Source organism: Microdochium trichocladiopsis (genome assembly GCF_020744255.1).
Source record: "Microdochium trichocladiopsis strain MPI-CAGE-CH-0230 chromosome Unknown B0I36scaffold_2, whole genome shotgun sequence".
Lineage (NCBI taxonomy): Eukaryota > Fungi > Ascomycota > Sordariomycetes > Xylariales > Microdochiaceae > Microdochium > Microdochium trichocladiopsis.
In genome coordinates, this window is record NW_025763545.1 from 1,730,382 (window position 1) to 1,745,827 (window position 15,446).

The 15,446-nt window shown below is 56.3% G+C and overlaps 5 protein-coding genes across 5 annotated transcripts; 2 read left to right on the top strand and 3 right to left on the bottom strand.

Moving 5' to 3' along the window:
* Positions 1-370: 370 nt before the first annotated feature.
* Positions 371-2,527, bottom strand: B0I36DRAFT_68351 (magnesium transporter NIPA-domain-containing protein). Its single transcript, XM_046163207.1, has 2 exons — positions 2,389-2,527; positions 371-2,308 (listed from the first exon to the last, which is right to left on the bottom strand). Exons 1-2 carry the CDS (start codon positions 2,428-2,430, stop codon positions 644-646), a joined length of 1,707 nt encoding a protein of 568 aa, XP_046016713.1. The 5' UTR covers positions 2,431-2,527; the 3' UTR covers positions 371-643.
* A 2,259-nt stretch (positions 2,528-4,786) lies between these two features.
* B0I36DRAFT_314398 (uncharacterized protein) lies at positions 4,787-5,317 on the top strand. The gene has a single exon (XM_046152755.1). The coding sequence runs from the start codon at positions 4,886-4,888 to the stop codon at positions 5,165-5,167; it is 282 nt and encodes a 93-aa protein (XP_046016714.1). The 5' UTR covers positions 4,787-4,885; the 3' UTR covers positions 5,168-5,317.
* A 2,507-nt stretch (positions 5,318-7,824) lies between these two features.
* On the top strand, positions 7,825-8,623 carry B0I36DRAFT_359269 (putative ATP synthase subunit E; the record flags this gene model as incomplete). Its single annotated transcript, XM_046158104.1, has 2 exons — positions 7,825-8,312; positions 8,473-8,623. 2 exons carry the CDS (start codon positions 7,825-7,827, stop codon positions 8,621-8,623), a joined length of 639 nt encoding a protein of 212 aa, XP_046016715.1.
* A 427-nt stretch (positions 8,624-9,050) lies between these two features.
* Positions 9,051-11,449, bottom strand: B0I36DRAFT_359270 (uncharacterized protein; the record flags this gene model as incomplete). Its single annotated transcript, XM_046158105.1, has 2 exons — positions 9,051-9,893; positions 9,968-11,449. The coding sequence occupies 2 exons, from the start codon at positions 11,447-11,449 to the stop codon at positions 9,051-9,053; spliced, it is 2,325 nt and encodes a 774-aa protein (XP_046016716.1).
* Positions 11,450-14,259: 2,810 nt separating this feature from the next.
* On the bottom strand, positions 14,260-14,891 carry B0I36DRAFT_68407 (uncharacterized protein). Its single transcript, XM_046163208.1, has one exon. It carries the CDS (start codon positions 14,719-14,721, stop codon positions 14,317-14,319), a length of 405 nt encoding a protein of 134 aa, XP_046016717.1. The 5' UTR covers positions 14,722-14,891; the 3' UTR covers positions 14,260-14,316.
* Positions 14,892-15,446: the final 555 nt, after the last annotated feature.

The following is a 15,446-nucleotide window of genomic DNA, read 5'->3' on the forward strand; positions in this document are numbered from 1 at the left end:
AATCTCAATGACTGCTCAAAAACCGAGTAATTTGTATCTGTTGCAGCCCTGTCCGCCCCACATTTTTTAACGCGACAGGAACCGGGTTCCGGGTTCATTCTCACAATTAAGATTGTACCCCAGCCGGAGACACATTCGATTCGTTCGTCAACGAATGGCCTGCTTCATCGCTTGTTGCTTGTTCTACAGGGCACGTCGGTCAATCACACACGCGCGGACACTCAAGTGAGCTCCCAGCCCTCTTCCTCTCAAGGAACGAGCCCTGCTCCAACGTCTTCTATTCCCCCAAGTTACGTACTTATATAGGCCAACAGCCCTGCGCCGGAAAAAAAAAAAGAACCTTCACATCACCCCGGGCGACCCGTCTCGTACAATGATGGTTTCCCGCAGAAAAAGAAACCCCGTGTATTTCGCTATATATGGATATTTCAACTGTGCAAGGTATGAATAAGACAACAAGGGGACTGGTTCCGGCACAGTCGGGGCGTTCTATTGCGTTTCTGGCGCTGGTTTATTCGACATGTCCTCCCTCGGACGACAAATGACGAGTCCTTTCCCCGTCAGATCACATGAAACGTGGGGGGCGTTGAGAAAAAGAAAACGAGAAGGAACGCTGCTCTGGAGACAGTGGATAATCTCAAAATCATACAAGGTCGTCATTGCCCCTTTGTTGTTGCTGCTGCTGCTTCCCTCTCCTACTACCAGCTGCGCCTCCGTCGTCACGAGTGTCGGTGGCATCGTCGCCATGCTCCCACCCGTGCTCGCCAGGGGGCGGAGGCTGATGAACCAGGGGTCGCGCAGCAGATGATCCTGGGCTCTCAGGAGCCCACGGCACACGCGCGGCTGTATCGCTCGCTGTCGACTCCACGCGCGGTCTCGTGCTGTTGTTGCCACCGCGCCACCACTTCATCTTCCAGATTCCACCCAGCGCATCCTGGACGCTCGTCGTGCTAGTCCGGCGTATGGATCGCCGCGCATGGAATCCTGGAAAACCTGTCGATTTCCGCCGCTTTCTGAACATCCTGCGGGGGACGTCTGTTGTTGACGCTGTAGACTCGCCCGACACCAGCCGTCGTGGTAATAGTGATGTGCTCTCATTCGCGGGGCCACTTGGTAATGTGTTGGACCGACGCCTAGTCAGTGGCGGACTGGCAGTCTCCTGATCCTCCAACTCGCCCCAGATCTCGGACCGCTCGAGCCATGAGTTCGTCGGCTTCCGGCTGGGTGTAAGCGGCGTATTGTCGCTATGCGGGCCGAATGTGTTGTATGTTGACGGCACCGCATTGCCATCGTCACTCATCGTGTCCGAATCAATGAGGGAGTCCGTCTCCTCCCCGTCAGTATCCTCCACGAGGCCCAGACCTGGCGTCAAAGTCGATTGGCCAACCGCAGGCTGGTGCTGTTCGTCGTTGAGACGCCACGAGAGAGCCAGGACGCCGGCAAGGAGAATGACGGTGCCGAGAGCGATCAAGCCCCCGTGGAGAGGCGTGATGAGGTCGGTCTGCTTGAAGTAGATCAAGCCATCCAGAATAGCAATGATGTTGTATATGCAAAAAACGAGGGGGTATAGTACCGAGGTCGAAACAAGCTTGAGGCCCCTGTGGAGATAGTAAAGCTGGCTCAGTGCCAGAGTTACCAGCGTCAGGACGAGCATCCAAGACTGCCAGTGGACAAACTGGTTATCTCCGTCTGCAATGGTCCTCAGGATGAGCTCGACTGCGGACTTGGCGAACAACAAGGAGTGCGCCGACAGGGTGCCGCTGATGAATCCATACGCGAGACCTCGCGCCAGGCGAAAGTTGGGGCTCTGTGAGAGCGTGCTGAAATGGCTGAGCAATTCGATCGTGACGGCGACAGAAATGGCGAGCACAGCTTGGAGCGACATCCACACAATGAACTGCCATCGTCCGAGCAGGGCGATGAGCTCGCGGAGGCTGTGCGCTGGCGATGGCGTGGCGCCAAAGATGGCGATCAAGGCAGCGCCCGATGTGACGAGCGCGGTGCCCCAGAAGGACCATTTCGTAAAGGGTTCTCCGAGAATAAGACTGGCGCATATCGAGTTGAAGACAAGGCCGGCAGCCTGCAGGGTCGAGAGGACTGGGAGAGGGAGTGTCGAGATCTGGATCGAGCTGCCGACGACATTCGATATGATGAACATGCCCATGCCGAGCTGCCACCTCCGCCTCCGGTACGGCGGCCGTTTGACATCATGGGGGCTCTTTTCGTCTTCGAGGAGATGCGACTTGCGCTGGAGGGTCAGGCCGAGGGATTGGACGCTTGTGGATATCAGGCCAACTATGATTCCGATCTGGTGCACAAGATAGCAGAAGTCAGTCAAGAGCTGTTTCGCCCACCCAGCAACCGGGGCGACGAGCATAGAGGGCTTACGGCAAGGCTCCCAGCCGGGGAGAGGTCGCCGAGGGTGCCCATGATGACGGGTCAGAGTATGTGTTCATCTGCGACGGGTCGCAGGCGTATGAATACGTCAACTATGCATGGATTCGAGAATGAACGATGTGCGTGTTTCTGGCGGCAACGAGGCAGTCGCAGGGTATTGATGATGGCCCACGCGCGGTTCAAGATGAGCGGCCGTAGCTGAGGCTGAGGCGTAGGCACGGGTGTCGGATGATGGCTCGCGACTGGGGACAAGGCAGCGACGGAGAACACCCTTGGGGATGTCTTCCGGGATGGCGTGCTGTCTGCGCCAGAGTCGGTGTTGGCGGGAGGGCAAGGAGGACAAGACGTGGGTGTTCGAGTGAGTTGGGAAGATTGGCGGCAGGCTTGAGTTGATTGAGGTTCGACGGGCGGCAGGAATGATGAGGTGGAACGGACAGACGCGGGCAGCGGGACGGGCCTGGCGCAGTCGGCGACGGTGACAAGCCAAAGTCGCTGGCCGGACGCGGCGGTCTGGGCAGGCTTGACTTGAATTGGAGCTAGTCAGGCGCCCACCCTGAGCGCTCCCACTTCAGCGAGATCCACGCGCCCCAGACGACCTGGGGCACCTGCATGACGCTGCATTGTCGCAAGGGACACGGGCACGGGGTCTCGCCTAGGTAGCTCTAGCGGCCCAGGGCCTGTGATGTGATGGATGTCTCATCACCCATCTCAGGGCCACGGGGATCTGCAGGCAGCGGAGCAACCTCTCCACCAACAAGCAGGCAGGCTACAGACCTGATCACTGGGCCGGGGAAGATGTCGTAGCCGAGGCTGGGCTGGTCTGTTCCCTCTCCCTTGTTCTTCTGTCTTTGCTTCTGGCGTCGACTGTACTCGATGCATGCTCTGAAGGTGTGGCTCACCAACTCGTGCACTGACTCATGGATCTCGTCAGTGCCCTTCCCCAGAGAGGGCGGGTCACTACTGAGGAAGAACACGATTCTCAACGACTTGTCATCGCTCGGGGCCTCGGCTCAGCTGGCTGCACGAAGCATGGGCAACAGTCGGGCATCCATGCGTTGTCAGAGGAGCGTGTCTCCAACGTTGGTCTCACGGACAAGGCAACATATTCCATAGTGCACGGCAAGTAAAGCCCACTACATATGCTTTATGGTCGCAAAAAGTCCATCCTTTGCTTCCCCTCCCTCCTGGGCCTAGGCGCCTGGCAACTCTGGGGATGAGAGAGGCTAACCACACGTTTGTCCACTTTAGTTAACCTGATGGCAGATAGAACACAGCAGCTATCATCATGGTGTACCTAATTGCTTCTAACCCAATGGCCCTTAGTGCCTCTGCCGGCAGCAAATGCTATTAGAGACTCACAGATGTCCTTGACACGACGTAATATATAGGTGATCGTATAGCATACGGGAGATTGGACTGCTGGCCTCGCCCAGGTCAAACCACCAATGAAAAGTAGGATTGAAGGTAGCTTTTGGTACAAGGGGTTGCTGGGGGACCTGAAGCAGCCACGGCGTGTTAGCTACCTGCGCTTTATGTCGTCCTCATTACGGTATATGTACTGCCCACGCCCTGGTCAGCTCGACCCCAACAGGCCCATGGAAGCCAACCGACTGGGAACTGCTGACATCGGCGCAGAAACTCCGGCAGACTGGGAGATATCCCCCTCTTGACGTCTCCAGGCTTATAATGATAATGGGCCGACGAGTTTGAGTTTTGCTCCTTCCGAGCTGTTTCACCGCGATACAAAGTCAAAGCTCGTAACAAACGGGGCCTGTCTTCTTTCGTGGACCGAACTGCGAATTCGTCAATGAACATATACTAGACTTCGAAATTGGGCGTAGCATTATCTCCTGTCTCTCACGTCCACTGACGCTTTCGCGAAGCTCCTACTCCTCTATGTTTATGTATGCTATCTCGATCCCTACTACTCTGCGGTTCTCTGTTGCGTCCGCTGGCGCTCTCGTGACCCTACTGGGAAATCTATGTGCCTAGGTGGGAACGTCCTACTTCTAGAAAGCGAATCATTATCGTAGTTTAGGAGCGTAGAGTTTACCCAGACCCATTTTACACGGCTTCCGTGTAAACTTACACCCATTGGGGCTGAATAGAGCGTAGCATTAGTACATATGGAGAGGTACAGCGTAAAGTTACTGTGGCGCAGAATAGATTTGAGTATAGTTGATCACTTGATCGTCCATCCTTGGCGGCCCGGGCCAGACCGGTCCTCCTCGACCGAGTATACTAGGTTGTAAGGCTAAGTGAGGCTGCGTGATCACACTACCCCCAGGCCACCTCCCTGTCCGATCTGGGCGCACGATATGCTTGAGTAGGCGGCCGTCTTTTAACCCTAACGATCCCCGGTGTCCCTCGCTTGCGATGCTACATGCTTCCCTCCATGTTGTTGTGCAGCTCCTTCGTCCTGGAGCATTAGTCGACCTGCGTCGTCCGGGCCGTGCACTTGAGTATCCATCGGCTCTGCAACACGGCAATGCTCTTTCCCTTGCTTGTGCTCGTTTTCAATTTGGGTCCTCGTCTTGTCGACGGTGCCGCCAGAGCCAGCATGGGGCCGAGGGCGAGCACGACTTACGCTGCCCAGAACCTTGTGCGAGTCGATACACCGATGATCACGACGCCGCCGAGCCTTGAAGACCTACAGAAAAGAGATCTTGTGTACCAAGGCAACTTCCTCTACGCTCCAGATCACGTCTGTGGTTATGTGAGCGGCGATCCCTGTAAGAAGAGTCTCTGTATTAGCCCTTTATCGTGTTGATGCCGACAGACCCGTTTGCTTCCCATGCCGCGTATGCATCCTGGATATTTATTGACCACCCTGCTGAATTCTCGTCGTCCATGATAGCCCGACCATGGTCATGCGATGCGTCGGACAAGTGCGTCTTCGCAACCTCCAACGGTGGTTTCGTGGCCTGCTGCAACGGTGCTCTGTGCTCCCTAGGGCAAAAAGGCTGCGTAGACTCTGCTACCTATGCTGCTAGCGGCTGCACCGGGTCCTGTCCACATGATACCCTGATCCGCAAGTGGTAAGTCGAGCTGTGATGGCCATGAGCCACAAGGCATCTTGCCACGGCAGGGGCATTCGAATACACAGGGGCTTGCACTGACACATGCAATCTGCGTCCTGGTTTTAGTACTCTCAGCAGTTTGCCCTACTGTGGAACTCTCTCCTTTTTCAGTGGCATTCTCGACTACCAATGTGTTGCCACGAATTCCTCCACCCTGGCTCCGGCCGAAACCACGTACGCTGGTCAAAGTGATGTGATACCACTGAGCAGTGTCTATATCGGCTTGACCATGATGAATAATGGGCCAAGCACCGGCACAAAGAGCAGCAGTACTAGCAGCACTACCAGCGCCAGCATTCCGCCCACCGTCACCAACCCCGTGCCCAGCCAGGAGCCTACCAGCCAGCCCTCGACTCAGTCAGGCGCCATCATCGGTGGCGCCGTCGGTGGCTCCGCGGCCGTTGTACTTCTCGGGCTATCTGCCTGGCTCTTCTTGCGCCGCCGTGCCAAAAAGAAAGGGGCCGAGCGGGAATCCACCACCCCTGGGGATGAAGCTGAGTACTATCAAGACCAGCACAAGTCTGAGCTTCCCGGATCGCCTTCCGACCAGCCCTCATCACAGATGCCTCAACTTCTCGAGAACACAACCCCAACGGTGTACGACCTGCCTGCCACAACAAAGCCCATGGAGCTGCCTGTCTCCGCGAAGCCCATTGGGCCCGCTGAGCTGCAGTGAGGTATGGGCATCACGAGGCCAACTGTTCTTTTCTAAGTGACTTGATCGTGGGCTAGTCTCGCTCCTGTGGTTTAAGTTCAATGCTGGTGCAGACAGCCAGTTGCGAGGTCGTGGTCCAGCCTGTCATAATATGCCATATCTGATATATACACTGTTCGGAGTTTAGGATCGAAGCACTCAATTGTTGCATGCGGATGCGCTCCTTTTGGGAAACACGTTACGGCGACAGCGACGGACTCAGCCCCAGCGATGCCAGACTCTTGGCGTGCTGGTGGTGCCAGGACCAAAAGCTTATAGTACGTTGAAAGGTTACGTCTGGCTTTTGCAAGCATGCTATGGAAGCAGCTGCAATTGTAACGCTCTTCGGCACTGATACGGGAAGCATAAGTGTGCCGCAATTTACTACTTGGGGGTGCAGGAGTGAAAGCGGCAGCGGCACCTTGGAAATGTCGTCCGAGCAGCATCACTCGGATTGCCTCGCCAACTAGACTCACCTGGTGGTGATATTGTATAATCCCAGCTCAGGTTGGCTTGACGTAGCTTGAGCTTGAGGGGCGTTTTGCTGGCAAACCTCGTAATTCGAGCAACCGCCGTAGAAATTGCTTACTTAGCAATTTAGTTTTTGGCGAAGCAATCCTAATCTCCTACCTCCCAGTCTTGGGGAACGGGAGCAACCCAAACCAAACCAGCCCAGGCTGGTGTGAGCTGGGTGAGTTTTCTTTTTGATTTGCGAAAAATGAGCCCGCCTTGGTAGTGCAAGATTGCTGGCACTGAATCGTCGTACCCCGGCACTTTATAAACAGATTCCTGAAATAACGAGGATATCTATAATTTTCAATGGATTGATGCCTTGTGGCCATCAATAGCCTACGGAAGTACAGTGCTACAAAGTATCATAGAAAAGAGGAGGAAAAAAAAAGAGAAGTCGCAAACCACGCACCCCCCATGGTGTATATCGAGGGAGTTGTTGGATCTGGCGGCAGCTGGATTTCGGAGATGCTGGTCCCACCCAAAGCCGTGCCAGAGTCGGCCAGTCTTTGGCGGATGATGATGTGAGCCAAAGCTGGAAAGACGTTGGCCTCAGTGACTGCCTGCTCCGCTCGCAGGCAGGCAGGCTGCGCTATGATGGCACTGGACCGGCGCCCCACACCTACAACCGCCCACTGTGAGCAGCACGCAGCTGAGCTGCCAGCTTTAATCAGCGCACTCTTCCACATCTTGCTGGCGTTGCACTGCGCCGCGATATCGTGCTTGATGCTCAGCCCCCACCCCTGACTGACCTACGCCATCTCTCTCTCCGACCTGCCGCCCTGCTTGACTGCGCAAGCTCCAGCCGATTTCGAGATAGCTTCCATCTCAATTCAACCTCAACCCATCCTCCGCCTTCGTCATCGCCGGCCCCCGCCCTTTAAGCCTCACCGTCAGCTCCCTGCGCCACGACATCAGCTTCGGCTCCTCTCTTCACCCCCGTCAACGACAGTCCAATCCTTCAATCATGTCGCAAGTCCACGCCTTGTCCGACGACCAAGTAAATAGCTCCCCCAACCAGCTCTCATGCTTCGCAGTCCTGCTTCGGCGCCGCTCGGCAGCGGGACCCGTGCCTTCGACATGCCACGACTGACTAGTGATTTTCCTTTCTCCGCTACATAGGTCGGACAGGAGCTCCGCAAGATGACGGCCTTCATCAAGCAGGAGGCGCACGAGAAGGCGCGCGAGATCGAGGTCAAGGCCAACGAGGAGTTCAGCATCGAAAAGTCCAAGCTCGTCCGCTCCGAGACGGACGCCATCGACGCCACATATGCAAAGAAGTTCAAGCAGGCCACCATGTCGCAGCAGATCACCCGGTCCACCGTCTCCAACAAGACGCGGCTCAAGGTCCTCGGCGCCCGCCAGGAGCTCCTCGACGACATCTTCGAGGCCGCCACCAAGCAGCTCGCCGACGTCACCAAGGACAAGAAGAAGTACCAGGACCTCCTCAAGGGCCTCATCCTCGAGGGTGCCTACGCCATGAACGAGAAGGAGATCTCGCTCCAGGGCCGCAAGGCTGACTACGCCGCCCTCAAGGAGGCCGTCAAGGCCGCCGAGAAGGAGTACAAGGCCGAGTCGGGCAAGGAGACAACCATTTCTATCGACGAGTCCAGCCCTCTACCGGAAGGAAGGTAAGCAAAGTGCTCCCTGTCTCTTTCTCTCTCTCTGTCTCTCTCCCTGTGTGGAGGGAATGCCACGGAGCAGCCGAATCTCTCTTCCTCGACGAGAGTCCTTCCGCCCAAACCCACATTCAAAGTACCGATTCGCTGACCAAAGTCTTTCGCTCCACAGCGCCGGAGGCGTCATCATCGTGAGCGGCTCGGGCAAGATCGACATCAACAACACACTCGAGGAGAGACTGGAGCTGCTCAAGTCATCGGCGCTCCCCGCCGTAAGGGAGACGCTGTTCGGCAAGAACGTCAATCGCAAGTACTACGACTAAGCCAGCCACAGGAAGCCTGTGCTTGGTAGTCCCGCGGTCGTGTGCGTCGTGTGATATATGGACCTCCCTATCATCTATACTGTGTGGGTTGACAAAAGTGGTTGCGTCGGGACTTTGATTGCCGGCAATCGCGAAAAACCAACTCGCGCGTTAGACCAGCATGCATGAAACTCTTCTTGTTTTTTTCCCCCCACCCTCCATGGTTCGCTCCTGTTTTCTAGTTGCAAAGCTGCCGTGCATCTACGAATATAAAGATTTCAACGCAAGTTTATACATTATCCCTGTTTCTGTTCCCACGATTTCGTCAGGGTCGTTGTCTTGGCCCGACACTAATATGTGCTATGCTCATGTCATGTTCTCGTCAGTCATATGCAATCAGCCAAACTTCATATACACGCAGGAATAGATAGAGAGCCCAGGTGCCCGTTCACAGAACGTTGTGGCTCAGCCCCGTCTCCCCATCTACCAGCACTGCGTTCAGCTTGGATTTCTTGTCCACCAACGCCGATGGCGTGGTGGCGGCGACGGCCCAGTTCTTCATGAAATCCCTCTGCTTCGGCAGCTCGGTCTGCTCCTCCTCATCCTGCTTCATCTTGCGCCCCAGCACCGTGTTGCGCAAGAGGTGCACGTCAAAGATGCTCGTCTTGGCCGGCGGGCGCGTGCGCACAGAGTACGCAAGCCTCTTGGCGAGCGCGTCCAGGCTCGTCTTGGCCTCCTTGCGCTCGGGGGAGTTGCTGTCGTGGATCTTATTCTGCAGCACCTCGATGCGCCGCGTCAGGGCATCGACTGCGGCGTCGAAGCGCCGGTTTGCGTCTGCCTTGGACTCTGCCTGTCGGTAATGCGCTGCTGCTGCTGGTTTTGCTGTTGCGGCGGATGCTGGCGACGCCGCGGCTGACACCACGATTGTGTTTGGTGATGTTGCGATGTGCTCCGGTTCCACAGGCAGTGAGCACGAGCGGTCCGCTAAAGGTGACGAGCCTTGAATGCGCAGGAAAGCTGCATTGCCAATCGCGCTGTCCAGGAGTAGTACTAGACTCCTGAACTCTTCAAAGTCCGTGTCCTGGTTGATGGCAAAATCGTGCTGCTTCAGGCGCTCAAGAATCATATCGAGAGTCAGGCCATTCTGGTGGGCTGCAGACCCAAAGAGTATTCCCTGCGCGACACTGCGCCACAAAGATTGTAGTCGCGCAGTCGTCTTTGGGATGCTGTTGACTGCCTGTGCCTTTAAGACCATCTCGCTGATATGTCGGGCGACGTAGTCACATATTTTCTGCGGAAGGTGTCCATGTCAGTATCCCTGGATCTAGTCATGAAGCATACCCAAGCACCCTGGAGCAGACTTACAGCAGCGAGCTGCGGCACTGATGTCTCCGGCAAGCACATGACCAGAGCTTGTAGAGCCACAGCATGCTCATGCCGCACGACAGTACCACAAATCGGATCCAAACTCATACGTAGGAGTAGCAGAATCGCATCGAAAGGTTCGCTCAGAAACGGTGCCAGTCCCACAAGCATGCGCAGAAAAGAGACCAGAGGCCCCCAGTCGCGCTTCGTATATGCCTCCTCCATCTCCATCGTGCTCACAAACTTTCCATCCTCTTCACGACCTCGCGGGCCTCCCAGTCCCTCCAGCAGTGTATACAAATTGTTGGCAGTGACAAGTCGTGCAGCCCTCTCGCCGCAAAGAGTGACAATATCGCAGTAGCGAAGTCGTAACTGCGCGTCCGGCTCGACGCACGCCTCACCAATAAGCCAAAGCAGAAGCGCTTCGGGGATCTGGAAGCCCCGAGCTACCAGCGTCTGCGGGATGTGGTGAATCATTGACTGGTCCCGAGTCGTCGGATCCCTGAGGAATTTCCAGCGCCCGTTCGCCGAGGTGAGCGGAAACGGTGCCCTCTTTCCCCTGATTGCGGAAGGCGAAAGTTTCGGGCTGAAGAAATAGCAGCATCGTCGCGTCGGCTTGGACTTTGTCCGATCGATCGCTCTCACGAGCTTCTCGCCAGTCTCGTCGTCGCCATCGCCCTGCAGTATGGCGCGGGCTTTCTCTTGTAGATTGGTTGTGCCCCTGCCCGCTTTCACGTCGCTATCGCTCCCGCCCTTCCCTCCTTCGTCGTCGTCATCGTCGGGCATATCGATGAGTTCTTGTGCTCGACGGGCGCTCTCTTCCGCCCTCTCATCCTCCCGCGCGTGCTGCAGGAGAGCCTTCATGTCGAATTTGCGCTTCTTCACCGGACGAGACCCAGGCGCGCCAATGCCACTGCCACCACCAGCACCACCGCGCCGAAGTCTTTGCTGTAGTGTCAGAGGCGACTTGTGGCCGTATACTCCCAAAGAGGCTACTCTCTTCGCCTGGGGTGTGGCGGTCTCCTGTGCAGGCCGCTCATACTTTGGACTCGGCTTAGACAGGCCAAAAATGGCGGACAACGACTCGACCGAGCTGTCCGAGACATTCCCGTCACCGTCCGTGTCCTCATCGGATCCCTTGATCTCGTCGTCGCGCTTGAGCGATCCTTTCTTGATTCCCGTGGCATCTGTCCGCCGCGGCGTCTGCGGCGACGAGGGCAGCGATGAGGGATGTAGCCCGGACGGGTGGGTCACTGTCACTGCTGCTGTTGTCGCTGCTGTTGCTGCTGGGACAGGCGACGACGGCAGACTTGGAAAATCTGGCGTTGCTCTTGCAGAAGAAGCAGCATGGTTGCGTGGAGATTGTTGTCGTCGTCGGCGCTGCTCTGGTTCCAATCTCTCACGTGTTGCTGCTTGTGGTGCCGGAGCTTGACTGGATGACGGCTGGAAGAAGCTCCTTATGTCTTTGCCCTTGCGGGACATCTTTGCGTGCAGCTTCTTCTCTTTTCAGAAGAGCATCGCTACTGCCGCCTTTTGTCTTGTCTCATGAGATCATATGCCTCCTGACTGGCATTGCTGAACTGTCGTCGGTGTCCCTGGCGGCCAGGGCTTGGCACCTGTAGGTTGGTATGTTCCCACTTAATGGTGTTACATGGCAGCTGTGGGGTCAAGCGCTTTCGACGCGACGCGTTAAGAGAGCAAGCCTCGTTCAGGCACGGCTTGCAGCACAAAAGGCTCGCAGCGGCTACCCGGGAATTGACTTCCAAGCCGCCCACTGCTGGAACCATCAATGCAAAGGTATCGCAACCTTGCGCGATGCATGAAGAATCCGCCTAATTCTGCGCCGAAAATACGGGCTTCTGATATTTGGCTAACCATGAAATCATACTGCTGACTGGCTCACAACTTTCTGGGAAATCTAGAGGAGACCCCGAATTTCGGAGCCCCTCTCGCGGTGTCAAGGTCCTCACAGACGTGTTCTATTCGATGGTCATGTTAATAATTGCCATAAATCCTGAGACAAAGCCTTCGTCCTGCTCGGCAAGCGCCGTCAGTGGCTCGAGATCTTCGGGCCTTGATTCTGTTGTGCTGCCGAAGAGGTTTGCCCTAAGGATGAAACTTCTTGTCCCGGAGCACGTAGAGATGATCATTTCCGTTCCAAGCACACCGGTGGACCTGGCACTACAAGGGAGTCCGCATTGATGGGGAAGTTGTTTAATCAGTTTATCGTATCCAAGAGGCTGGGAAGCCCACAGGCTGCGTGGCCCTTGACTCTTGAGCAGCAAAAGACCCCTGAAATGCCAGCTGCCTTTGGGCAGATTGCCCACTTGGCGATGCCAGATCAATGCAAGGGGCGGTGGGGAAGCGTCTAGATAATCTCATGGATTCCCACTCCTGAAAATAAACGACGGGTCGGTGCTGTGTTGCGTCGCGGGCGGCTCGCAAGCACGGGCATTCGATATTTAGACAAGACGCAAGCCAAAAACTTGAATGAACAATGGGTGAAACATGTCCTGGCATTTGTATACGTATTCAGCATCGTCAAAGATGCAGACGGGTCCGCCCAAAAAATAGTGTCGGCGGTCCATCAGTGCGAACAAGGGTCGAGCGCCGCTTGCAGGGCGGCGAGGCGCAAATGGCGACGCCTCTTCGCACGCTAGTATTCTTCCGTTGTACCCGCTCGGCATCAGAAGCTGTCAGTTTGTCAGCCTCCCCCGAACTAAGAGAGAAAGCTCTTGCCAGAGAGGAGTACGTGCGAAGTGGGTGGTCCTCTGGGTGGCACAAGCATTCAGATTGAGGTTATGATTGTACCGATCCCAACGTGGCGTCGCTCTGGAACAAAAGCTGAGGGTTTAAGTAGAGTATTGCCCCGCGACGCCCATACGCACTACACTCCAGTGCGCAGCGAATGCAGCTAAATCAACGCGCTGCAGCTTGATCGCCACCAATGTCAAGCTTTGCTATATCCGAAAAACATCGGCCGGCCCTACCATCGGGTTGGCGGGTTTAAGCCGCTGGACTTGACAACAATCCCGACTATCGGCATTCCCACCAACCCCGAGCAGACGAGGTGGATCCGCGCCCGGCTTTGGTCTGAGACTCCTAGTGCATTGTTGGCGCCAACCGACCGAGTCGTCGCTTCAGTTGAAAGGATGCGCAGCTGCGGATCGCTTCGAGGTGAGTCAGGCGACGCATGCTGCCGAGAGGAAATGCAGGCACGATTCTTCAACAATGAAGAATGCACTTTGCGGTGTCTCAAAGCTCCATAAACCGCATCGGGCTTCGAATCGAACAATGTAACCTGGAAGGGTGATGTTCCGTGGGTGCTCCGTGCACAGGTCGAGTCCTCAACACTGTCCTCCACCAGCTAAAGCCGCGTCGTCACTTGCAAACGCCTCAGCGGAAGCGAGTGATCTAAGCCTTATGAGGGTGACGCTACAATGCCCAAGCAACGTCACCAATGTCCATCTTGTGTTTGGCTCTGGCCTAGAAACCGCCTGGTTACGGCCGCCTCCAGAAGAAGCTAGACCCTGCTCTGGTGCTCTCTCTTCCTCGTGGACATGATTGTCAATCCTGGAAAGATGACAGCAGGCACATCACCAGGTGAAACGAGATGACACCCTTGGCAGCACCCGCAACGGCGTGGGCGGTAGACCTGACAAAGCACGAACCTGCTGGAATAGGAAACGCGTGGCCGCAGCCCCTGTTCGAGACTGGAGGACAGTAGCGCGCCGCCCAGAGTCAGGGGTCACCATGGCGGTGGCCTGGCGCAGTGTCAAAGTTGGGTTGGTTGTGCGCTCGGGCCCTGTGCATAAGTCGTCGTATCGGCACCGTCCAAGCCACGAGCGTGCATTGTCAAGTTTCTGGCGTCTCATCCCCGCTCATGGCCTGGCTGGCCATCTAATTACCAGGCGATTGCACTGTTGCTCGTGTGCTGCTTGCAGCAGGGTGCCAGAACAGAACGGCGTCCCTGGCTTGCTGTCAACACGAATATCGGCTCGCTGGATATAAAGCTGCCTTCGTGAATTGAAGGATGTGCGGTCGGCTTCTCGCTATACATGCGCCTTTGGCTTGTGATGGAGGTTCGTTATGCACAATTGAGACGCGAAGGCAAGGCCCGGAAAGCGCACGCGACACGCTCCATAGTCTTGTGTGGAAGCCTTGAGTCTATCAAGGCTGAAAATCAGTTTTTGGTAGTCCGGCCTGCCTACCCTGATAGCTTGAGACACCCATGATGTCTCTCGGCGAATTCTTGATGGCGGCAGTGCGGATCGCGCTGCTCTGTCCAGCAATTCAATATAGAGCACGTAGGAACGGCCAAGCCAAAGCCGACAACGCGAATCCATGTGTTATCGTTGGTGAAGTTGTGTGGCTGATGAATTGCTCAAGGTTATTCTGACAGTAAATGGTCTGATATGCGATACATTTGCAGAGATTCTCAACGAGTCTGGAGGCGAGATTGTTGTCGCTGGTGGGACCTCGAGGCTGGTTGGCCAAACAAAAGCCGAGAATCGAGGCATCATCGTCATACTTGTTGCGTACCTAAGGTAGCTGACCATCTCATCGCTGGGCTGCGCACGAGAGCCTCGCCACGTCGGTTCGTCTCTCCGGGTGATGTAGCTGGGCACAAAAAAAGGCAATGGAGGCAGTCCCCAAGTGCTTTGGCGTCGTTGCGGCACCTGCGTTGCGCGGATCCTGAGTAGCTTACAAATACTATGATGCTGGTGACGAGAAACTAGCGATGGGTCCCGCATTTGTTCATTGATCGCGCAGGCTCATTCAATGCTCACAACTCGGGATCCGAGCAAGTTTGAGCCAATCTCTCTGGGGCACATGCGAGCAATCGGCTTGCCTCCAGAGCACCAGGTCGAAACAAAGCTCATTCACTGTAGCAAATTCTGCTCGGGCCTTTGATGTGCTGGCTTGCTGACCCTCTGGTCGAACATGGAGATAGCGAGTAATCTATTGCGGCCGTGGTTGCACCTGCAGGAGGCACTCGTCAGGTAGCTTGGCGGGAAAGGAAGGCTGGACAGGGACCGTGCCGAGCGAGCAAGCAAGGTGCCTGGGGCTGAACAAGGGGGGGGGTCAACCGCCTCAGGAGCAGGACACAGTGCGCCACAGCGTCGTCATGGTAGGGGTGAGGATTGATACCCAAGCACAGCGCTCGAGCAAGGCGCAAGATCGACTGCTAGGTTCCTCTGTCAATGGTCCCTGGTTCAAATAGGAGAGCAACCCATCGGGACATGGAACAAGAAAGGTCGAGGGACGGGCTCGGACTGTGAGCGGCGGCCGCGCGTAGCGCAGCGGTGGGATGTGGCAGGCGGAGGACGGCGGAGGCGCGAGTCCGTGATGGCTGCAGAAAGACGACGCGAGCGAGGCGGAGGCGGATGCTGGGGGGTGCATTGTGGTGGTGGCCCAGGGTGGAGGACGGCCCTGGTCGTGGATGTCGGCGACCGGGCGCAACGGGCCACGGCAAGAG